Source organism: Athene noctua, chromosome 2, assembly GCF_965140245.1.
Source record: "Athene noctua chromosome 2, bAthNoc1.hap1.1, whole genome shotgun sequence".
In the NCBI taxonomy this organism is placed as follows: domain Eukaryota; kingdom Metazoa; phylum Chordata; class Aves; order Strigiformes; family Strigidae; genus Athene; species Athene noctua.
This window is the reverse complement of record NC_134038.1, coordinates 153,090,809-153,115,652: the sequence shown is the minus strand read 5'-3', so window position 1 is coordinate 153,115,652 and position 24,844 is coordinate 153,090,809. Positions and strand designations below refer to the sequence as shown.

The 24,844-nt window shown below is 38.8% G+C and overlaps 1 protein-coding gene across 1 annotated transcript in view; it reads right to left on the bottom strand.

Annotated features, from left to right (window-relative positions):
- The window catches only part of LARS2 (leucyl-tRNA synthetase 2, mitochondrial), a 90,571-nt gene extending 75,901 nt beyond the window's left edge, over positions 1–14,670 (bottom strand). The window contains exons 1-3 of the mRNA XM_074900698.1: positions 14,584–14,670; positions 11,661–11,911; positions 9,693–9,821 (exon numbers count right to left, since the gene is read on the bottom strand). Coding sequence (XP_074756799.1) covers positions 9,693–9,821; positions 11,661–11,894 — 363 coding nt within the window. The 5' untranslated portion in view covers positions 11,895–11,911; positions 14,584–14,670. The remainder of the gene's footprint in view (positions 1–9,692; positions 9,822–11,660; positions 11,912–14,583) is intronic.
- Between the last annotated feature and the right edge of the window lie 10,174 nt (positions 14,671–24,844).

Sequence of the window (24,844 nt, the reverse complement as noted above, 5' to 3'; positions counted from 1 at the left end):
GTATTATGTAATAAATGCTCAATACCAAGTTGAAAAATGACAAAAATCAATCTTTTGTAAATTTGTGTGGTCATCAAAATCAGCAGTTGATGCTACTGCTATACAGAATCAAATACTCATTCTAAAGAAGAAAGCAAGCAAAACTAATTGAACCAAGTTTTATATACCTGAAGTGTCGCCTTTTTCTTTTGTTGAAGGAAAAAAAAAAGATAAAAAACCTGTGATAACCTTAAATCCAACAGATAAAATGAATAGGATGAGGAAAACTGTTTTAGTCAAATTTTACTAAAATATCTTTTGTAAATATAGTCTGACAAATTGTATTTCATGACCACAAATAAAGGTGGAAAAAATTTACTACAAAATATAATAGGTAATTCCTGTTGAAATAGAGATATATCTTTCTTATTAATGTCTGAATTATTTGGAAAAATAATGTACCAATACAGTAAATATTCAAAACCCTGTTTAATAACCAGGGAAAGAAAGGCCAGCACTTAAGATGTTGTCATTAAACACTTATATATCGGATACCTGAAAAAAAATTCCCATTTTCTACACCTACAAATGTGCTGTAAAATCTAACAATTATGATTAAAGTTATACAAGTTTAACAACAGCAAAACATGCCTAAGTAACATTTTACAGGTTGTAAGAAATAGAAATTTTTACCCCTTAAAATACATATTTATATAAAGAACTTGTTCTTTAGTGGCATGGAAGCAAACAAGCAGTAAGAAAGCAAGCCCAGCAATACTAATCTCATAAGCTGTCTCCATGTGAAAAATCTGTTTATTTCAGAGGCATAAGAGCTGCTTTCGTCACTGGTTTGAATTATTTTTATTCTTCTTTGCCACAGACTTCCAATCCTCTGACTTCAATGGAATATTTCATAAAAAATACTTTATAGACATGTTTATAAAGGTGCCCTAGGCACCAACTCGGTGTAAAAGCAAAAGCAAGGATTTAACAGATGTGACTCCTCAGCATTCTTGTTTTCAATACTGAGCTAAAACTAAACGTGCTGTATATAATTACTTTGCTGGTGCAGCAACAAAACCAAAGGTATTAACCAGTGATCAACTGTGACACAAGCCAGTATAGTAAGGGTCCATGCCCAGCACATTTCTGATGTATGAATCTAACAGAAATCAAAATGCTATTCTGTGTTACAAATTTTCCCTATTATCAGACATATTACCGTTTCACATATCACAGTGTCAGAAAACTTGAGTCCTAACTCCCTACTTCCCCACATTATAACCATTACATGGAAAATCTCATTTGGAGCCTAAACCACTTGTCAAAGCCCTGTTGAAGGACACCTCAGCTCCTCTCCTCTCCCTCTCCCCACCAGTAATCAAAACTATTAGTATAAAAGAGAAAAAAGAAAGGTAAACTTTACATAAACTACAAATCTCAACAGGATTTTTAAAGGACATACTAAAATAGTAGTTTCTGCAGCTCAGCTCTTTTTGAGCATTACTGTTGCTGATGACCTGTCTCTGGACAGAAATGATGAAATAAACCACCTTTTTTTTTTTCCACGTATAATATATTTTTTCTCTTATTTAAACCCTCTTTGTTTAGACAAGTGCTCTATGTTTGCATCTCTACAAATGTCTTATTTTGCTACAAGCTGACACACATTAAGGAGATTAGAAAAACTACTCTTGATTAATTTTTGTAAAATTTGGCTTCTGTAAATCTCCTGGATATAGATAGGCAGCGAAAAGCAAGGCACAACCTAATTTCTCACGCTCATGAGCAAAAGCATGTGGGAAGAGCAGCTTCACTACCAGCTACAGACTCCCCAAAAGGGCTGACTGATGCTCCAGACAGCTAATGTGCAGACATTTTATCACTGTACCATCAGCACTAGCAGGAATTATCTAATCACACAGATCTTCCCAATTCTAGCATGTATATTAAAAATATCATACAGTGTATTCACTTATCATGTTCAAAAGACAGTTCAATTTAACAACAAATAGCATTCTTCAAGTTAAGGGGCTGAAGAAGTACGCTAATTCAAGTTTCAATCAGAAACCTGAATTTCAAGAGACATTAAAAATATCCTCAAATTAATCTCCAGGATAGATCTATTTATGTAGTTGCTATAGAGATGAATGTAACATGCACAGTGGTTTAGAAAATTATTTCAAGTTTATTGTCTCTTTTACTTCCCTACTGTGAATGGATTTGAAAGGTTTGTGAAATGCATTTGTCTAAACAACAGGTCAGCTGCTTCTGGATGGAATGTATATTACGTATCTACAGTTAAAATGCCACAGTCTCCACGCATCACTTGGCATTACACCTTAACTCAGCCAACATAAAACACAAGACTGAGATCAACTATACAGTTCTGAAAAGCATCAAAAATCTCAAGAGACATGGAAGAGGAGAAAAATATATACAACATGTCAGAAGTTGGCACAAAGAATAAAGGAAGAGTTCAACTGTTCAAAACAAAGAAAAAGGAGGAAGAAAGCAATTTTGAAGACCAAAGGATATTCCTTGTAGCTCCTAGATGGGTTGGTCATAGGCTCTGACTAGCAGAAAACATGGCTGCTCCCTCCAGCATTACAGACAAGCAGAAGAAAAATATGTCATCCACTTCTTGAATGCTGACTTGATTGCTTCTGACAGCAGTCTCTAAACCTTATGCAACTGAGGGATCAGTTCTGCTCACTAGAGAAACTATTCTTCCAAGCATCGCTTCTCTGTACAGAGAGTATTTTCTCTAGGTCACAAGGAAAAAGAAAAACCAATAATGAACATATCTTGTAAGACAGGAGGCTTGCATAAGTCTAAGGATGCCTATACATCGTAAAAGAAGGCAGGCTATAGTTTCAGTCATTTTAAGACAGCAGAAGCCAAAGGCAGCTGTGTGTTTCTGGTCTTCACAACGAAGTGGACAGGTCAACTCTTCTTAGTTAAAAATAATAGGTTAGTCTTGAATACAGATTATTACATGGCTTAGAAATCCACATGATCAGGCAGGATCAGCTATGAAAGACTGGCATTCTGTAGCACTCAACATAGTATGTTCTGCACAGGAACATGAAGTTGCAATAAAGTGATTAATTAGTATGTGGGGAACAAAGTGCTTGGTGACTACCACACTGAGCAGTCTTTTCAGGAGCAGATTATTAAAAAGAAAAACATTTTAGATCCAAAAGACTCTGACTTCAAATTAGCTCGAATCATTACTTTAAAAATAATTTCACAGCACGGTCAAAAATCTGTCATTAATAATGGCTGGAGCTCTTAATGTGACTGTGGGACAAAGCAGAGGAAGACACAGTAACTCCATTAATTCATTTGTGAGATCTCAGCTCTTCCTCTCCGATGATTTTCATCTATTCACTGCTGTAACAATCAGCCCATCACACTGACATTAGTAGGCGAGATCAGTAAGTACTATATAACACAGAGCTGACAGTGATCTCATAACACTCTGTTCTATGCCTCCATCAACATAACTAGGACAGACGATTCAGTGAATTTTCCTTAATGTTTGTAAGGAAACAAAGAATTTGTTTGCTCTCCTGATGCACTCAGTATGTCTCAAAACTATGACCAGGGAGTTGATGTATCTTTCTTACATCCAGATCGACGCATTCTAAATTTTAAGAAATACAGACGAATCAGTGTCAAAAATGCCTGTAAATAAACACATTTCAGAGAATATGTGATAAGAGAAGACAACCAAAAATGAAAATGAAAGGGCTCGCTGACAGATTAGTGATTTGAATCAACACAGCTACATTCCTGTCTCTAGTTACGGCCCCATGACACACTCGACGTGAACTAACCAAAAAAGGCTCACAAAATAGGTCATCTGTGGTCATGAGTTCCAGCTGCCGGAAAACACCTGTGGCTCCAGCAGCAACTTTCTGTCATCCTCCTTGCATTTGACCTCACAACTGTGCAACCACACACAAGTGAGACAGTGAGGACATACGGTTGGAGAGGGGAAAGGAGAGGATGGCTGATCCTTCCACTGGCTGCCCACAATTAGGCTGAACATTTTGAAAATCTGACTTGATTTTCAACAGATTACAGATAAAACACATTACAGAGACAACACATTTTAAATACAAGACCTCCACCTGAATGCAGCCTAAACGGTCTTTAAAGTGTAGTAAGGTAATAAACACCATTAAACAATAGCTAAAAATTACCACCACCAAACAAACAAAAAAAAAACAAGCAGGCAAGGCACACCTGGAAATAGAGCAAAATAATGAATTTTTGACTAGTGTGTATATTCTAGCAAGGACTATTTCAATGCCTCTCTGCAACACAATGCTGCATATTAGCATTCTGATAGGCACTTTCAAATTAAAAAATAATCAGTCCACACAGATTTCTATCAAAACATAACTCTGCTTATAAAATTCTCTAATTTATATGTTGTTCTCACAAGATACAAAATATGAGAAATTATTCTGTGTCCACATGCTACCACAAAGGTTTAGAAAACAAAGATGTCTCTCACTTCCTTAATCTCACACATTCTTGTCTAACATAATTGCATTTAAAATAATACCTCATTTTCTCTTTTTCTTTCAAACTGAAACAGTGAGCTCATTAACACCTTCAGTGCTTGCTACTGGAAAACTAAATTTAAACAAGATTCAATTCATGTAGGATACTTGTAATACTTTCCAATTGTTTTATACCACAGAAAATAACCTGGCAAAAGGACACAACCATCTCACACAAATAATACGGTGGAGCACAGCAGCTAATGACAATCAGAAAATGGAACTGTACTGAAATAATTCATCCTACTGATGACTTAATGATAAAGTTTTAATAAAACTTGCCTGTCTTTCTTCAGTACCATTCACTGTTGCAATATCAAGAGCATTAAGATTCACTGCTGAAAGGGGAAAACAATGAAAATACATCCAATTTAGAAAAGATGATGTTCTGGATAAAACCAAAACTCTCTTTAAGTCATTTGTGGAAATATCAGTGACAATATTCCAATCTCAGCTATGAGGAGCAATTTAAGTATAAATTAAGAAATCTGATCTTAGTGTACAGGAATTTCACCCTGAATTGTCCAATGATCATTCTCATTTCTGTACAACTCATATGTGACTGCCTCGCTGTGGTATCAATTTCAAGTCAAAATTTTATTAAAAAGATATCACAGGAGCTATTGAACTGAATCACTCTGTTTACTGATTGCTAAGGGAATTCTTCTCAATCCTCTGAGAGGCAAAAATTATCCACTTTGGAATTTATCAAAGACATGGTAATGATAGCATGATAAAGCAATGGTAAATACGTTTTCCCTGAGCAGCAGCAGACTCAAAATCTGCCATGGTGAAAATCACCATTAAAATCTCTATAATTTGTACATGGCACTCAAATAATGAGTAGGGAATCTCTTAACTTCTTACAAAACTCCTACATTTGAATTCACAGCATGCATGTAGATTCGCAGAGAAAACACAACCAGAAACTGCACATTATAGTTCTGGATTGGTTTATTAATAGATACAAATTTATAATTTAAAATATATAAATTACTTTTTCATAGCATTTTTAAAGAAATATGTTTGTAATAAGATCTGTGACTAGAACTCTCCATACACAAAAATTGTTTTAATTATACTTCAAGAAAAATGTTATCCTTAGCACATTTTGAAAAGAGACTAGCTTGGTCCTTCACGCTAAGTAATCTGTACAGTTTATAGTTCTCACGAAAAGACTTCAAACTCCATCTTCAGTAATTAGAATGTAAACAAGTTATAACAGATGTACCCTACAAATCATTTATCCAGCAACCCAGTCCAAGCCCATGACAGAGTTTATTTCCCATGCACTGCCTACAGGTCCCTGAGGAGTGTTGGAACAAGGCAATGCTTCGCCGGTCAGATCTTCAGGTAAAACAAATGGGACTTCATCATGCAGCAGCACAATCAATGTGCCGGCCCCAAATCGATACAATTGTGGTGATTACCTCTGTGCTGCAATACACACATTCACGCACTCCCTGCTGAAAACTCTGCAAAGCTTATCACTCATCAGTACACTGAAAAAGCGATCGCCTATTGTGATGTTACACTTGCGTTAAATCCCATCCCTGTACACCATTTCATAAATGACCAGCCAGCCACCTACTGCAGAAGATGCTGCTGCCCATTAGGTAACTGCTCATTTTCAGTGTCATTAGTCACCAATATCGTCTACAGCTTTATGCTAAAGCAGTATTTCCTCCAAAAACAAGACAGGGGGGAAAAGAGCAACAAATACTTATTTTCCCACTTAAAATGCTGATGAAGTACAAGTTCCTGGCAAATACCAGTAGATTTCAGCATGTATTACCTCACTAGAATATTTTAATTGAAACAAAATCAGATCCTATCCAGCCAGAAAAATGAAATACTAATGTTCTATTTCAGAAAAACAAAAAACCAGCATCCAAATTATTTAACACTTTCCCAGTTAAGATTTCAAACTACCTCCAGTATGAAGAAATTACATGCATGCATTCAAAAAATGGTTCCAATTTACTGAAGGAGCTCTAATCCCTTTGTAAAGGCATTCAAGCGTATCCTTATTTAAGTATTCTAACAAATAAGTAAATTCTTGACTGTTCAGATTAAATCAATATGAAATCTATTTTCTCATTAAGTCATTCTCTAAGAAATATATCCCCAACTTACTCAACACACATTACCTTCTTACTCAACCATATACACTAGTCAACTATGTATACACCATATATATTTTCCCTGATATTTTCCCTCACTGTTTATTAGACAAAAAATATACATTGTAGTCTGAAGTTTTCCCTGGGAACTGTAAGTCTGTATTTTTCATGGTAACAGCCCATCACTCCTCGTTGCCTTACAAACACTTTAAACCTACCTGTACTGTTTCTAGCAGTTTTATGACTTGCTAACCAGGGTCAGTTCTACATTTATATATACAGAGATACAGTTTCTAAGATTATTTTCAATGAGTCGTCCTTTTTTTTTTTTATTATTTATTTTGGAAATGATGGAAGCAAAGTTTAAACATTACTACTCAAAAATCTTACCCTAAACTTGCCTTGAGCACCTGAAACACATTCAGTTCTATTTGGAATTTTGACTTGGGAAAAATTAGTAATCCCTGAACTTTCAAACATGCAATATTAAAACTGAATTTCCAGAAAGAAAAAAAATAAGATCAACAGAGTAAGTTCAAAACTATGCATTCTAACATTTTTTGTTTCTAAAGCATTCTTCCTTTTTATGTACTGAAAAATTCCAGTAATTCCCTGAATACAGGGAAAAATATTTTTCTTGGGAATATCAAATTTCTTGTATAATAAAACATAATTATGTCATAGACTACAACCATCACAAGAAAGAAATCTTTAACAGATTGTACAACTGTGACAATGGCCAGAGAAAACATCTAGAGGCTGACAAATTCTGAGGAGAAAAATCAATTATAAAGACTTTAATTCTAAGCGATGGAGAAATTAGGATGGCTAATAATAAAAAGGTTTTTTAAGGTAAATACAATTTCTATCAAGTTAACGTACATCACTAACACAATAGCTCTTAGTCTGACATACTCAGAAAATCATCTGAGAAATCTTTAATGTCTCTTAATCGTACATGAAGGTTAAATTCTTTGGCTGCCCACCTTTAGTCATAAATAGATGTTCAAAGTGGTTAACACAACAGAAGATACATATATTTATAGAAATTCAGCATGTTCCACAGGCACTCTAATATCCTTCAAAGTCATTTTTACATGAAATATAAAACTAAGCCAAAATGCAAGATTTTAAAACTTTAAAAGACTTTCAAAACTTTTCTGAAAAAAAATAGGCAATCATGGAAATAAAAACTTGCTTTCACAGGGGCTCTTCTATTTCACCGAATTATCTTTTCATATTCTCCAAAGGTTTCTACTAAAGGTACTTACTCTCCTTGTATTCAAAAGCTAACATCTACAGCATCCTACTAGAGGTAGACAATTTTCACTTTATGTACAAGAGAAACATGTTTTCACCTTTCTGAAGAGAAATTTAGTGGATATCTTCACTATCTCATCACTGTTATTTATGAGAGATGAGCTATGTCCTGAAACAACATCTCCACTGGTCTTAACATCAAGAAAGAATCAAAAGTCCCCTCAAGAACCTAGTTAGCTCAATTGTTTTAGTGAGATCTAAGTTCTGGTCATTCAGGAACTCGGAAACGTTAGTGTTACAACAGACACTGGGCTTTTTTCTCATTTAAAGTCTAAGGCAGTTATTTCTTTTTCCTGTAATTTTAAAAGCATGAGAATGCATTTCTGTAAAGCAGCAGCACATACTCAGTGCATGGTATGTTCATCATTGGCATAAAATACACAGTATTTGGAAAGGCAGCACACTGAATAATTCAGTGACAATACCTTTAAGAATCTCATGGATGATGATAAATCCAGGAAATGCTACACTTCTACAGCACCTGTAGCAAGGAAATTGTACTTAGTACCACAACCAGCAACTAACATTTATTTCTCCATTTCATCTTCTTTGTACTCTTTTGGGGTTCTGATTCCTATATTCTTGAGCTGTTCTTTGTCTCTTGTACATTAGAGAATTCCTTTTTGAGTCATATGCTAGACTCCTGCTACAGCTCTTTCATTCCTTTTTGTTCCTTATCCCAAAACCGGGTATTTTCTTCCCATCCTCCTTCCTACTGTTTCCCAGATTTTCAACATTTTCCCTCTACCAAACATCTTCTTCCTTCTTAATATGGTTGTCATTCAGGCCACAATTCTCTCACACCTTCCTTACATCCTTCAAATTCTACCCGCCAGCCTTTACTACAGAACACCAATTAGGATGGCACCTGTAGACTGCAGGGACTAAGCTCTCAGCTACACCTTCTACCTACTGGAAACAGAGAAGGGAGGGAGCGAAAAATTATGGCAGGCATAGGGTGAACTGGAAAAGAGGGACACAGAAGGGAAGATGCAGCAAGTAAATTAATCTTAGCCTTCCTCATAGACTTGCACCTTCAGAATTTGTATTTTGGATGTGTGAGCAAGGCTGAAACAAGCAAGCCAAGAGGTCAGCTGCTACAGAACACAAACTTCTACAGTTACACCCCCACCATGTGACATGTGACACACCCTGTTCATCTGACTTGTAGTAGTCATGAGAAAGGGTTTCCCTCCCAGCTGGCACAGAGGAGCAGGATGTCCCTATGAGTCTCACAAAGGGCATCAACCGGTTCTCAGGAGCAGAAGAGGTAAAAGGAGTTGACTTCTGTGGTGTCTCAGTTTTCTCTTGCTAGCTACACCTTCTCCTCCCCACAGTCCCACCCAGACAGCAGCAGGGTCTTCAGTCTCCTCTCATTGAAATGGTGTGGCCCACACGTCTCACTGACACTGTGCTGTACATCAGTAGATTCAGGTAGCTGACACAGCATCAGCTGTATCACTGTTGATAGCTTTTAACAATTTGTTATCAACAGTGAGTTCTGAACACCACCTGTTTTTTAAAAAGTCTCAAATTTCAATATTCAAAGATCCACAGGTCATTATCTATGCATCTGTAGCGTATATTCCAACTAAACATTCACCTTCATGGATTCTGAAAAATACTAATTTCCTGACCAGTTACGATATCAAAACATCAAAACCCCACCCAGTTAGTGCCAATCTTTTCTTACCTGCATTCCTCTCATTTTCTGGAACCGAGCTACCGCATCACTGATGGTGTAGACACGAACATGGCCCATGTGAAGCTTTCCAGAAGGATATGGGAACATAGAAAGCACATAAAATTTTGGTCTTGATTTCTAGAAAGAAATTTTTAGAAAGTTGTAACTACATGAGTTAACATTTCACTTGAATAAATACATGTGCACATTATAAATTACACAGTACCGTGAAGATAAACAAGGTTCTGCTGGAACTGATCCAAGTGAGCACTGACAAAGTTCATCAGAACAAATTCTTTGGGATTGTAAATGGGGAGGTTTTACCAGACTTTGCTGCCATCCCATCAATTTATATTGATATTTATATGGCACTTGAAAATTAGGTTTTTAATCCACTTTTACTCAACAAAAGATACATTAACATAACTACAGCTTAATAAATCACCGTTCCCTAACGTAGCATCTGTAACTGATTATCTATGAACTCATAATCTGTCCCACCAAAAAATGAAAACATGACAGATTAAATTGTCCTCATAACAGTTTAAATAAGTGTTTTACTTTGTATTTACAACAAACATGGAGCTCGCTGCTGGCCAATTGCTTTTTGTCAGCTGAACTGCAGTAACTCACTGAGTGCCTAACTCAATCATTGTTCATTGCATGAACATCCACTGAAGTGAAACTGTTCAGTTCTACTATGTATGCTCAGATCCAAAGTCATCTTACAAGCACCATCTTGCACAGTGAAAAGAAAGTAAAAATTTCATTTAGTTAGATTGGAGTAAATTGACAAAAGTTATAAAGAAATCAAACATTATCTCTCACACAAATTATTCCTAATACATCTCAATTATAATTGAATTTATCACTGATACATGCTTGGTAAGTTCCTACATTATTTTTCTTATGTTAATAATGGGGAAAAAAATTATGGGCAGCTTTTACTATTCTGAACAAAACTCTATTCATATTTATCAAATATTACTTCTTTATCACTTTTGTCCAATAACAGTGAGATTAGAGATAATCTGAATACTTTATTGCAGCACTACATACTATTTGCCTCCCAATATGAGATGTTATTAAATCTACTTCAACTGTAAGTATAAAACAAGTATCATTAAAAACACAATTTAGAACAGTATATGTATGATATATATATATGACACCTATGTATACACATATTGACAGATATTAAAGGCACAAGCCTGAATTACTGCTTTCCCTGATATATGTATGCATGCACACCATTTTCATCTCAGTTTTCTTCCTCAGAAAATTCAAGCCTCTTTTCGACACTTGGATAGAATCAATTGTTTGTTGGAAAGGGGACACATTTTAGGAAAGAAGAACAAACGTGTAGGGGCACAGAAATGTTTTTATACCTATACGACTGAGCATAATTGAGAAGGCAAAAAGAGGCAGAGACCAAGATTACCATTTTTTCAAGATCTTTTATTGCACGGGAAAACTTTTTTTTTCTGTAAGTCACTCATTATTCCTGACAATATAAACCAAAAAATCTTCTTTAAAAATCATTTTCCCTTAACATAGATTTTAATGAGTCACAGTGTGTAGTGTAATAGATTTCTTATAACCATTGGGAATAAGATCCTGAGAAAATTGTTTACAAAAGTTATGAATGTGAAGATATTTCTTTTAATGCTTTAAATAATTAATTTCTAAACGTGGTACAATAAACAAAGAAATAACTGATTATGTAAACACTTCCTAAATTTACAAGTTCATACTTTGCTTATCACCATGTTTTTCCTCAAGATTTTTACAATTATTTTTCCACCTACCTCATCAACTGTTTCTAATAATCTACTATCACACAAAAGTATATTCCTCTGAAATGTAATATATATCTCATCATTATATGCCAACTATATTAAGTAAGTTTCAATTAATTTCATTCTGAGAAAACAAAAATATTGAACATGTAATTTCCAAATTTCTCAAAATGCTTACATCAGTTTCTGAAATTCTGCAGAACTGATCCTTTATTCTTGGGAGCCACCATTTTTCAACTCTTTTTCTTGTCTCCAACCCATAGCTTTTTTCCCATTTCCCCGTCTCACTGTAAATAGTTCTGACACAAGCAGGAACCAGTCTTCTCTGCCATTTAATTAATCCCAGGAAGCCATTTAGTTGTCTCTTCAAACATGAAGAACAAGGGCCAACTCTCTGACAAACCGACTGCATTTTTAAGGTTATGATACCTGAAAAAGACAAAAATAAGTATTTCAGTCTACAATATATAACAGGAATTCAGTAGTTATTATGATTATACAGAAATTTGGTAGCTATGAAACATATTTTAGCTTGATTTAGATTGCTTGGCTGTTTTCCACAGTACTCACATTTTATTCCCATGTGTCTGAATTATAAAAGCATTTATTTTTTAGCCATGAGAACTTAACTGTGGTCCTTGCACAGAACATTAACTGTTCTGTTAGATTCCTCCTCTAGTAAGACACAGTTCTTGCATTCAATCTCTCATAAAGGGAAGATTAGTCAGTTGAAGGTTCAAGAAGCTCAACTGCCTGAACAGAAAAACATGGCTAACATGGTGTTGGTAAAAATTGAGAATGAAAAAGGGAGAAGAGGAAGTTGGATGAAATTATCCTGTAAAACTACTGAATTTGTCATCACTGAGAAGAGATGGGGGAGGATGACTATAATTAGTAGATTTCAACTAGACATTCTAAATTGACTATTTTGCTAAGGGCTTCCTCGTCAGTACAGTTTCCTGCAAGAAATGCATGAGAAACTTACACTGTTCAGACAAGATATAATTTAACAAGTCAAGCAAGTAAAGTAATCCAGTTCTCTTTCAACTAAAAATTCAGTTAAAAGAACTCCTCTTATGCTTTAGAGTGAGACTTCTAAAATAAAACTACTCAGATGTGAGAAAGATCAAATAATCTGCACATTTGGGATTGGTCTCAGTAAGATATTTACTGATTTTACTTCCTACAGTAGAAAATATGGCATTAAAAAAATATCCTAAGATTTCTTCCTCATCTTCGCCCCCAATTCCTTTTTTTAAAAAACTTCTTTATTTACATCAATATTTCCTACCTTCTATGGTTGATTTTTTTTTTTCAAGTTTTGGCCTATACTGTTGTACCAAGCTATTTCAGTCAGATCATGATTTTTCTTGCAGTTACATGAATAAAACCTCTGTGCAGAGAAACTGTATAAACAGTTTTATTTATGTATTTCCCCATAAGATAACATTATCAGTAGAAATAATCGCAATACCGCCTAAATTAGGTTAGTGGGAGATGTAGTTCCTTAACATTCACATGTGCACAAGCCCTCATTGCCTGTCTCATCACAGATCTACAGAACTGTACATTCTCTCTCTTACTTATCAAGCAGACTCTTTTAAACATTTTCTCACTTACATACATCACAACGGTACACTGGATTTTTTGTTGCTAACTTCTAAAATCTCTCTCATTTGTAATAATAACAAATCCAGGACCGAACGCAGGATTCCTGATGCAGGTGCACAGAAGTTATTCAGGAAACACCTAATTTCTCCCCCTCAATAACCGTACACTTACTCACTCAACCGAAAATTACCAAGAACATTTCACTACTTCACAGGTTTGCTTATCTTTATTAATTATCTTTATTAATTATTTCCTTATTACTTATGTCTTTTTTTTATTACTTCAATTTATTTTATAATAGAAAGGAGCACTTAGCTTAGAAAAGAGCTTAGGGCAGGGCACTTGAAATTGCTTGAAATTTGCAAAATACACATTTTAAAACCCAGCAGCTATGCACATGGGAATCATTCACTGAAGAGAGACAGAAAAGACATGTCAGCTCCACACCTGCGCACAGCTCAAGACGTGCCAGTGCCACATCTGCCAGGGCACATTTGGGTGACTTCAGGCTCTACAGGTCACATGAGCAGGGGTCAGAGCGGTGGATGTGGGAAAGGGGTGGCAGCTCGGGTCACACAGCGTTAGACCAAAGGTCATTTAAACACACAGACTGGATAAAAAAGAGCTCTACAGCCTCCTTCCTGCTCCCAGACCCGCTCGTGCACAAGATGCGATGATCAGCAAATCACACAATGGGCCAAGCAAGGACAGATAGCATAGAGATTAACCAAATGCAAAAGACGTGGCATTAAGTGTTTGTGCCTGTCCAGGATTGTGCACATGGGACTAGGACAAGAAAGGTGCTTGCCCCACCCCAGTTCAGGGCACCTCAGCCCAGTGCTGGGTGGGTCTTCGAAGGAGCAGGTTACAAGCCCAAACTGTCCAACTCGGGCAGGTGTGCCAAGAAAGGAGGAAGGGGCTGGGCTGGACTGCAGAAGCACAAAGGTTGAGGCCCTGCTTTGGGAAGGTGCAATAAGCACACAGGACAGATGGCCTTTACTACATTAAGGTACTGAGAAATGCTTGGTAAGGGCCAGCAAGCGAGGCAGGCAGTCAAATTCCTTCCTTTCCTTGCGACTTAAATTTGGATTAAAAGAGCCAACAAAAATCTCCCTACATTTTTTTCCCCTGCAGTTCATTAGCAGAAGCCCTGCGGGGGTGACTCGCTGAGGGACAAGCAGGCCCGGGGGCAGGCAGCTCCCTCGGCGGGAAAGAGCGAGAGCGGTCACGGCGGGGCGGCAGACCCGGGGCGGGCTGCTGCGGGGCACAGGGCCGCTGGCAGAGCCGGCTGCCCCGCCGGCAGAGGCAGGGCGGGGGCAGCGAGACTAACGGCGCGGGCGAGGGGATGCGCGGAGAGCGCCCGGCTGCAGGCACGGGAGGCAAAGGCCGCCAGGGGGGGTGATGGCGAGGAGGAGCGGAGACAGGCGGCAGTTAGAGCCCTTGTGGCGAGCAGGAGGCGAGCCCCGCGCCCGCCGCCGGGGGACCGTTACCTGTGCGCGGGAACCCGCTGCCGCGCCTCGCCCGCCCTCAGCTCCCGCTCCTCGCCCTGGGCGCCGCCATCTTGGCCTCGTTTCCGGCGCGGGCGGCCGGTACGGCGCATGTGCCGCCTCTCGCGCATGCGCCGCGCCGGCCCCCGGCCGGGGGGGCACCGCGGAGGTGGGGGGGCAGTTGTAGCCCAGCCCAGCGCAGCCCCTCAGCCCGGACCAAAGGGTCCGAGAGCCGTCAAATCCTGCGGGATATCTGCCGTGCTTCCCAGCCCCGCAGAAGGGGAGGGAAGCATGGCCCTCCGACATGGCAGCCCTTTGCGAAGGGCCCCCAGGTGCCGTGCCCGCCTAGGCGGGATCCCCTCAGAGCCCGCATTGAAAAGTTGCTTTCCTAAATCGAGGGCAAAAACTGAATTTCAACAGTGATAGACAGTTAGTAACCTACTAGACATCAGTAGCGACCGTTTAATTAATGGAGTTTAGGTACAGGCATGCGTTTTAGAGGGCCCGAGAGCACCCCACGTCAGGCAGTACATACGCTGGGTTTATATGTTACAAGGGTTTGCCAAGATCGCAGTCTTTGCCTTGGGGAAAGGCGGCCTGGTAGCAATGAAGGCCTTCGGCCCCTCAGTCCTGCAAACGTTTCAGTAGGTGTTGGGTGAGGAGGACGGAGGATGAAAAGCAAGGTAGTCACTTGAGAAACACGTAAGAGCACTCCTGAGGGTCTGAAGGATCTTGTGCTGGGCAACGTGAGGCTGAATTTGTCACTCTGTCACTGTACATCAGATACTTAACATGCAAACCTAGAAGATCAACAGTAAATAAAAGGGTTAGATTAACCAGGATTGAATCTCTGTATAAATTGCACCGTGTTTTTTTAATATCGCTCACAGCATACACAGATACTCTAAATTGACTATGTAGCTTAGGGCTAGATTTTAGTAGCATTTTGTCTTCAGTAATTTTATTTCCCTTCTGTAATTTATTTTTTGAGACTCAAATTATGAAATAAAGACAATAGTTGTTTTGTGATGTCTTTTGGACTAATGTGAAAAAAAAGCAGAAGTCCATAAAACCAATCTAAAGCAGCATAATTAATTCTACCTCTGGCTGGAAAACAACATCTTACCCTGTTGTCAACATTGTACAGTTCAGAGTTGTTTTCAATTACCGCAGGTGGCTTCTAGTAGCCTCCAAAGAACAAAAAATGCATCTTTTTTCTTTTTCCTGTGGGCTGTGTGTTTTTGCTGCTGGCAGCTGCTGATTCTTTTAAACTCTTTTCTTCACTGTTGTGTTTCCAGTGGAGTTTAAACCAACACATTCTGTTTATGCAATGCAATGTCTATAGTGCTGTGAACCTTTTTGTACCCTAGAGATAGGGGCTTCTTATGTCTGAAGCATTTACCAAGTATAAGCTTTCTGCTTGGTTGTGTGTACCTGTCAAGTATGCTTAAAATTTAACCTTTTTCACTGCAAAAATTAACTGAGAGCAGCTCTGATGCTTACCCTGCTTATAAACCAGCACAGTTTCATCAGAACTGTGTGCATAATTTTAATTTGCTTTCCTGTTGATGTCCTTTTCAGCAAGTGATGGTGACCTTGGTCTAACAGGCCTTCCCATTCCATATCTCTCTCTGAGCTGCTGGGCTAGGGGGGACGGGGCGTTTTGTGGTGTGGGGGGACAGGCAGTGCAGTCCTCGGCTGAGACCCTTCCCCAGGATAAGGGAGACCTCGTGACTGGCTGGGACATACTTTCACCTCAAAGGATGATCTCCCTCACACTGGCCCATGCCCTGGCACTCTCCTGATTCACATGGTGCCATTTGAGGGCTTGTGTCCCTGCTCGCTCCTTGCCCTCTGCAAGGGTTACAGCCCGCTAAGGAAAAGCAGGTGAGCGAGAAGTATATCCAACCCCTGCCTGGCCTATTAAGATGAACAATTTTTGAAGTTCATTTTCATTTGTATGGTGGGCTGTGAAGCTCACAGCTGTGATTTGTGATTCCTGTTGGGTTCAGATCAGGAACCTAGGAGTTTCCCACTTCTAAAGAGAAGGGACCTGATGTGGAAGAACTGGCTGTCCTTGCTTGCAAACGAAAACCTCTTTACTTCGTATGTCACCTCAACTGGAGATAACACGGTAGATCTCAGAGTAAGCGGAGGTAGCAAAATAACAAGAGAATTGTTTTATGTTGTCTTGAAAACATTTTGAAAGTTCAATCACTGCCTCAAATTTAGAATTACGATTTTAAAAATAAATTTCAATCTCTGGACTGTTGAAGTATTTAATGTTAAACATATTGACCTATATTTCTCAAGGCCTGCCATCAAGATTATAGCTGATTGAGTAGTCAGACCTTTGTTTTATCTTTTTAATCTATTCATTTCACTAAAATATTGCTTTCTCATCCTGACAATCTACTTATGTATTTCATTTGCTTGAAGCTGAGGATAATCTGTTTAGATAATACTAAATTAATCACAATCTTAAATGCTTCCAAGGAAGTTAGATTGATGCTATACACAAATGCAGACCTGCCATACCTTGGGAGCACTTAGGTTTGGGCCCACATGGAGCCACCAGCACTTCTCTGTTCACCATATTATGAAACAGCTCAAACCAGGCTTGGGTAAAGTCAGATGTAGCTTGTGATAAGGCTGAAATGGGTATCGCCAGAGGGGTTTATAAATGCATTGAGGCACAGTATTGTGCCAGGTCTTGGCTATAGGTGCCACTTTGCACCCACTATTTCCAAAAACAAACTGGAGAAAAATTAAAAACCAAATAATACCATTTTCTATTATTCCTTATTCTGGGAGGACTTGCTGATATGATTTTGATTAGCTGCTAACAAAAACAAGCCAAGAACATTTGACACAGATTTAAATTGTGTGTAACTTCAGGACATATAGAAGATGACTTCTGTCAAGATACTACCGGAAACTTACTCCAAGAATATATTGAACTCTTAATTTGTGTCACTTTCCCATTGATTTTATTGAAGCTTATTGTGCTGTCTGGATTCTGATAGCGAGGAAGACAGCCAGTATCAGATGAAGCTAAACAAGGTGCAAGATTATCTACAAACAGAAATTAAAACTAGGTGAGAAAAATTGAGACCAACCAGAAGCATACTAAGAAAGAGTATACTAAGAAAGAAAGAAAGAGCGTACTAACAAAGAAGAACATAGGTGTTTTGAGTAGTATGATAATCCATGAGGATCAAAACTAATGCAGATATACACTGATATTTGGCATTCGGGCTTGTTTATTGGCTTATTCATGGTAAGAATAGTAGTGAGTTGCCTATCTATTAAGCATTAATTGTTTGGCATCATCATTTTAAAAACACTGAGATCCCATGTCAGCAGTAAGTCCTAGAAATGGCAATGAATGATTATCCCATGATGTGGGCAGCCAAAAGCACACCAAAGCATTCCTCCAAAATTTGATACTGACTTTTTTCTGTGGTCTCATCCGAGTCAGCTAAGGTCTCTATTTTCCTCTTCCAGCAACGGGAGGTCAGATTTTCCTGTTTGCTGTGCCCTATCTGCATGATTGGATGGGTGGAAGGTTGGCCAGGTTGTGAAAGGAAGGTAATTCATCTGCTATATATATGACAAGTGGAAAAAGAGTCAGAGAAAATTATCAGGGACAATTACACTGTTTTAAATGAGAGGGAGCTTGAGATATTGCTCAAAATTACAGAGAGCTTTGAGGCTACTGTGCCTCTGCTTTCTTCTTTTAATTTCTTCATTCAAGAGCACTCGTATGTGCCAGGGGCTTAAGCCAAAATATCAGACTAGGAACCCCAAAAATGGTGGGGTGTATTGTAACGGGATGAATACATGGCATCCTTAGACTTTTCCAAACAGGGGACCTACCCCACTCTCCCATGATCCCTACCTTCCCTCTGTGGGTTTTACTTGCTAACCTGGACCGTTTGCTCAGTCTCCTTTTATTATGGGAAATTAATGATATAATGACATTTGTATTTACCTTAATAATAACCTTGGTACTAAACTATTTTCTGTAAGGCTGATATTCCCCTATTTTCTTTTTTAGACTTTATACTAACTTGTTTGTTAGCATTTTTGTTAAGCCAGAGCCTGGAGATGTTTAAGGAGTTAGTTAGTTAATTCATTAGTTCCTGTGCAGAAGTGCCCCAGTTTTCTGTCACTTAAATAGACATGCTTCTCAGATTTCCGTACAAGTATGATTTTGCCTTTGCTGATAGTTACCAGAATTGATGCTTGAGTTTCCTGGCATTGCTCTTTTGCTCCTACATCAACAACATGACTAGTATTTTTCCAGCCTCCTACAAAAAGAGGATTAAAACCCAGCATTTGGAATACAAAATCATTTTTATTGTCTGCATACTTCAAATCCCAGCCCCATTTCATGTAATTAAAGAGTTGCTTGTTTTTTTCCATTAAACTCCTTGAGAATGGCTTTTGCTTCTGAGTTTCATTTTGCCTTTGTTTATATATACATGTATTTAGTGTTTTTGCTTTAAAACACAAGGTCAGATTAAAAAACGCAGGTGATTGGATTGCAGGGATGTGAAGAATAGCACTTGAGAATATAAAAAAGCAATAAATTAATAGAATAAATTAAAAAAAACCCAACAACCCAACAACTTCTCAAAGCCATGTCCACCATTCAAGCCTAGATCTCAAAGGTAAGAATTCTGAGTGACTCCATGAAGATCAACAGAAGCTTCATTTTTGCAATCGATTTTATTTCAAAAAGCACTGAAATATTGTGGTAATAGAAGAATAAACTCTTGAAACAGGTAGAAGAGGTAGAGTTACACTTTTGGGATAGAAAGGAATGGATTTTGGCAAGGCTGGTCACATCACTAGCGGTGGAGTTTAACCTGCTTATAATGGGTATTACATGAAAAGGTTAACACCCGCTCCAGCCAGGGACTGGCCTGGATGACAGAGGAGGAGGTTCTTGTCATCCAAACCAGCACAGGTTTGTTATTCCTTGGTTTTGCAAAACGAAGAACTCACACAATGTGTCAAATGGAAGAAGAGATCAGCTAAATTAAGAAGCCAGCAACTTCCCTCCCACCATCCAGGGGTCTGTGCTCTGTGAGCAGGATGGCCCTGTCTGGTTGGAAAATCCATGAACCTGTGCCTGTCCCTGTGCCACTCATTAAACCACTGAAAGATACAGAAGGGTTTTGAAAATATGCGAGATCCAGAATTAGTGGAATAATATTTATCAGTGCTCTTTTAGCAGGCTGATGTTGGTCCCTAAGGCTAGAGCTGAGACATGGAACTGAGTCCATTTTAAGTCCTAGGTGAACCTTATTCCGAGGGGATTTTGTGCAGCACCTGTGTTGTGTTGGGTGTTTGCAGAGGGGTGCATTTAACCTAAAATGCACATCCTCAATGTACCACACAAAGGTATCAGACCAGTGTCTGTGACAGCAGCTTCTTGCTGATTCAGACTAAAGTTTGTGAGTAGGTGTGTGCACATAGGTGGGGAGAAGTAATTGGGATGAATGTGCCTTCACTATTTTGCCTTTCATCAACAGTCCAGTTTTCAAGCAAAGCAATCTGTGCTGTATTTTCATCTTGGCCATCTTCTAATTCCAAACAATTTTGCTATTATTTGGAACTAGTTAAACACAGTGGTGAGAAAAATTACCCCTTTGCAGCAGTCAAAGCTCTGCATTTCTTGTTTTTAATCTGGAAAAAAAGCTGTTTGTAAGACTGTTTAAAGTTTTGAATTTATAGCCACAGAGCTAAGAGCCCAATCCTTACAAGCTGGTGGACTCTGGTTATGGTGACACAATATTGTCATTAAGCTATCTGCAACTCAGATGCGTTTGGGAATGTTATGTCTCCTTATTACAGCTAGGAATGCAAATTTTGGAAACCTGGGTTTTCATTGTCCTCTCTTTCTCAAAGCCTGTCATTTGAGATGGTGGGTCAGTTGTGTGCCAAGAGGCAAGCGATTCCAGCTGTTTGAGGCTGTTAGCGAAGGCTGGCACGCTGATACGGTACATACCCTTTATACATACGTGGGGGAGAAGATTGTCCATCTGGACAGCCACCTTACAGAGAGGCGCTGTGCCCCTCTTCCTCCACCTTCTTTCACAGTAAGTTTTTGTATTACAAAAGTGTCTGCTACCGTGTCAGACAAGAACCAATAACGAGACAAACACTCATTAATTAAACCCTTGTCATGTTCGTTAAGAACTAGGCCTTCATATTTAAAATAACTGGTGAATGGATATTTTCCATTCATTGTGACTACTAAAACAGCTTTTTACATTGACGGCCATACTTCATCATTGCAATTATCCAACAACTAGATTGCACTTAAACTTTGTAATGATATCTGACAGCAGGAAACAGTTTGAGTGCTGGGTAACATCATCCTGCACACTGGGTTTGTCTTGTTGGCTGTCAGCTGGCTGTCAGCTGGCTCCAGAAGAACTGGAGTAGAATAGGAGGAAAACATCTGCAAGTCTTAAAATTAACGAGGGTTACTTGATCTTTACTGTATGGAAAAGTTAAGATGCTAATATTTACAAAAAAGCTCAGTGCAGCTTGGAAGCTGTTGTATCACGTAGTTACATGTATGTGTGTATGTGGTCTGTGTATGTATATAAACAAATAACAAAAGTGCACATACTCATACATATATGTGTGGTTTATATACATACATATAAATATGCCCCAGATGAAAGCAAACATGATCTAGCTCTTTTTTTTTTTTTCTCTCTCCTGTATTTCTACACACAGTATAATTACCAAAGGAGAAAGAATGATTAAATTAGTTTTTCTAGTTAAAGAGAAAACAAGATGAAAGGAGCCTGGGTTTAACAGGGGAACATGGTGCCAGAATAATCTGATAGCTTTCCTTAAATGAGATAATGGATTTTTCAAAATAGAAAATGTGGTAAATCTCATTTGGACCTTAGCAAAGCACTTGATACACTCCTAAATGGGAAAATGTTAATGGAGTAAAAGAAGATGGAGGTTAACAGAGGGCATGAAGGGTGGGGAAGAACTGACTGATGGGAAAGGGCAGAGGAAGAGAAAGAAAAGAGAAGAGACAAGAAGCAAGTTACTGTGAGTTCCTCAATGGTCAATTTTAGGACCAGTGCTGGTAATATTTTCATTAAGTATATTAGTTTATGAAGTCAGCATGCTCTTGAAATCTAGAGTTGAAGGGACATTGCTAACATGGAAGAAGACTATCATGTATTAAAACCTTTCTGACTCTGACAGGGAAATAAATGGAAAGAAGTGTTTAGAGTAGAATGTCAGGGCGTGCACTTCAGAGTTCATGAGGAATTTCTTCTGTAAGGGAGACAAGAGATGTCTCGGGTGGAGAGAACTCTTGAGTGTTGTAGAAAATTACTATGGTGACTATGAATCGACCATAGGATGAAGCCACAAAGAAGGTGTACATGTTCATAGCATACATCAGACGAGTATTTCCAGCAGAAAGAGAAAGTTTCATTGTAGAAGGCATGGATGAATGCAGATCTGCAACACAGCTGCTGTCACATTTCTCTAAGAAAGATGAATTCTTCTGCAACAAGTGCAGAGGTACCATAAAGCATGTCATATGAGAGATGACATAAAGTGCTGCTTAGTCTGAAAAATAAAGGCTATGTTAGGATACTGATTTCGTTCTAAGAGGACCAAAGAAGAGCTATTTAAGGAAAAGAATAAAAAAACCCAAGTAATCATATTACATTTAGACTGGAAAGCAAGAGCAGATTCTCACTGATGGATGAGAGAGGTCCTCAAAGAACCTTCCAGAGGAGTGGAAACAGCCTCCCCCCTCCAATAACTCTGGCAACTTTTAGGACAAAATTCAACCCATTAACAGAAAAGAAGATGTGGCATGATCTCTGTGGAGAGCCAGGTCTGGTCTACATTTGGTCATGCAGGCGGCCTCCTGAAATACCGTAACTGGTCACCCAAGTCCTTGTATCCCTGGGAAAATTCTAAATTACCTTGTGAAGCAATATTTAAAATGGGAGCCTTGCTTGCTAGCAATTAGCTTGCAAAGTAAGGCAGATACAGCTGTGCTATCTGTCCTACAGTACAGTGGGAAACCTGAAGGTCTCATAGATGTAATGCAGAGTTGGCATTTCTGTAAATCACTTTCTGCTCCCCCTTTGAAACTCATTATGCTTTAATAAAAATTAAAATTTACATTTCGACAGGGGGAGGGTTCTTCTTCACATTTTTCAGCAAAACTGCCTGCACGGCTTACAGGCGTACCAGATGTACCGGATAAGCTCACTCAGCATTCCTTACTCCCATTGAAATGACTTGCTAGTGACGGGCAGGAGAGGATGTTTTGTGCCTTCCTGTCCCAAAAAGCAGATTCAAGCAAAGGACATGCAATTTCAGCACAGGATATACCTTCATTCATACTTTACTGATGTAAGAAAATCACTTGTTCACTCAAGAATGACATAAGTCCAGGAACGATGGTCATGGATAGTGACTCAACACTGTTCCCTATCAGCATTTTTTTACAGTTGAGCCATGGCAGCTACTTACTGTTGGGTTGATAAAGCAGGTAGTGTTGCAAAGAACAAGCAGACTGTTTTCCTGTGCCAGGACATTATGCCCATTTTATACCTAAGGTAGCCAGATTGTGTGAGTCTCTTTGTCCTGGGCCAGTGAGCAGCCGTGTGCGAGACCCCTGTGATGCCCACCTGGAGCATGGGGCTGGGAACAGTGTTCACCAGGGCCTGTTTTAGCTGAAGAAGGCTTTGTACTAAAGGAGAAAGTTCATGCAGTGGCAACACAGGGTACCTAAGTCAGACCCCCTGCTCTCTCTGTTGAGAGACTGACTACAGAAAGAGCTGAAAGAAAGGAGCTGGCCTCCCCTAAGGATAGCTTTTGTCAACACCTCGCTCAGCTGTGCCCTGTGGGCTTGATGGACTGTTGTGAAAATGTGAAAGCTGCAGGACATGTCTGCATTTTAAAATTAATATTTTATGTTCTTTTACCAATCTGCTGCTTTTCGTGATGCCGGGACAGGGAGGAAAATCTGCAGAAAAGCCAACAGTGCATAAGAACAGCTTGATAAATTGAGCCTGAGAAATTTCATGAAACATTGAGTGTGATGTTTTGTCCAGACCTGTATGCTGCTCTCTACTGACACAGTAAGGACTCCATCATCAGCAAATGCAAGAGGTGCTAAATGGGAAGGTCTTAATAATATTGAATGAAGTTCCTAACAACCTGCTATCAGAAGTCAGACTCTCAGCCCAGTAGTGAAGCAGATGGGGGAAACAACTGCTGGGCTGGGAGCCCCAGGACCTAAAAAGGGGTTCAGATCAGATCTGGGAATGGTGAAGGCTGTTTAACTGGGGGAGTCCAAGCAGGACCAGCACAAGAGCAACTAGATACTGGATGCAGCAAGCCACTATGTCAGGGTTGGTATGCACAGGGTAGAGAGGAAGCCTGCTCACAGTCCAGCAGAGAGACTATTGTGCTGCTTTAGGATACTGCACATATTACAGCTGGGAAAGTTATGACACTATTACGATCCCCTGCTGTCTCATGCAGTCGCAGATACCTTATATTCTTCGTTAGCACTACTTTCAGCTCTGAGTCCTGTTAAAGGAATTTTTAATTTTCTTTGGAAAGGAAGAAAAACAGGATTGGTAAAGGATTGTGGATGCTGTTTGAAGTCTGTCAGTCTTTCCTAATGATCATCTACTATGATTCAACTTTAGCCTCTTTTTTTGCTATTGTTATTATTTTTTTAATGTGGCTATCAAACAGATATATTTAATGCCACATATACTATGGAGATATGAAGTCCATTACACAGAATGGTCTTGTTAGCTGTAATGCATATGCTATTCAGATCCATTGGTACTAGATAGAAATCCTCTTGCTTGCCAATAATTAGATAACTAATAGGATGATTGAATGCTCTGGACTGCAATTCCTAAATACCAATTAACACCTCATTTTCAGGATTTGATGTTATAAAACCTGCCACTCATTTTCTCTTTGTAGCTGAAATTATAGGAAAAGATGTCACAAAAACTGTCTAAGAAAGTGGAGTATCTTGCTTCTTAATAGATGTCTGAGATTTAGATATCTAAAAAAATCAAAATATATTTTAAAAGTTAAGTAGTTATATTTCAACAATGTAAGACTTTTTACATGAGCGCAACTTTCTTTTAACAGTTGAGAGTGTCTCTTTGGAGAGTACAGCTCATTTTAGATTCTGTTGCCATAAATAAACTCAACAATGCCAAGT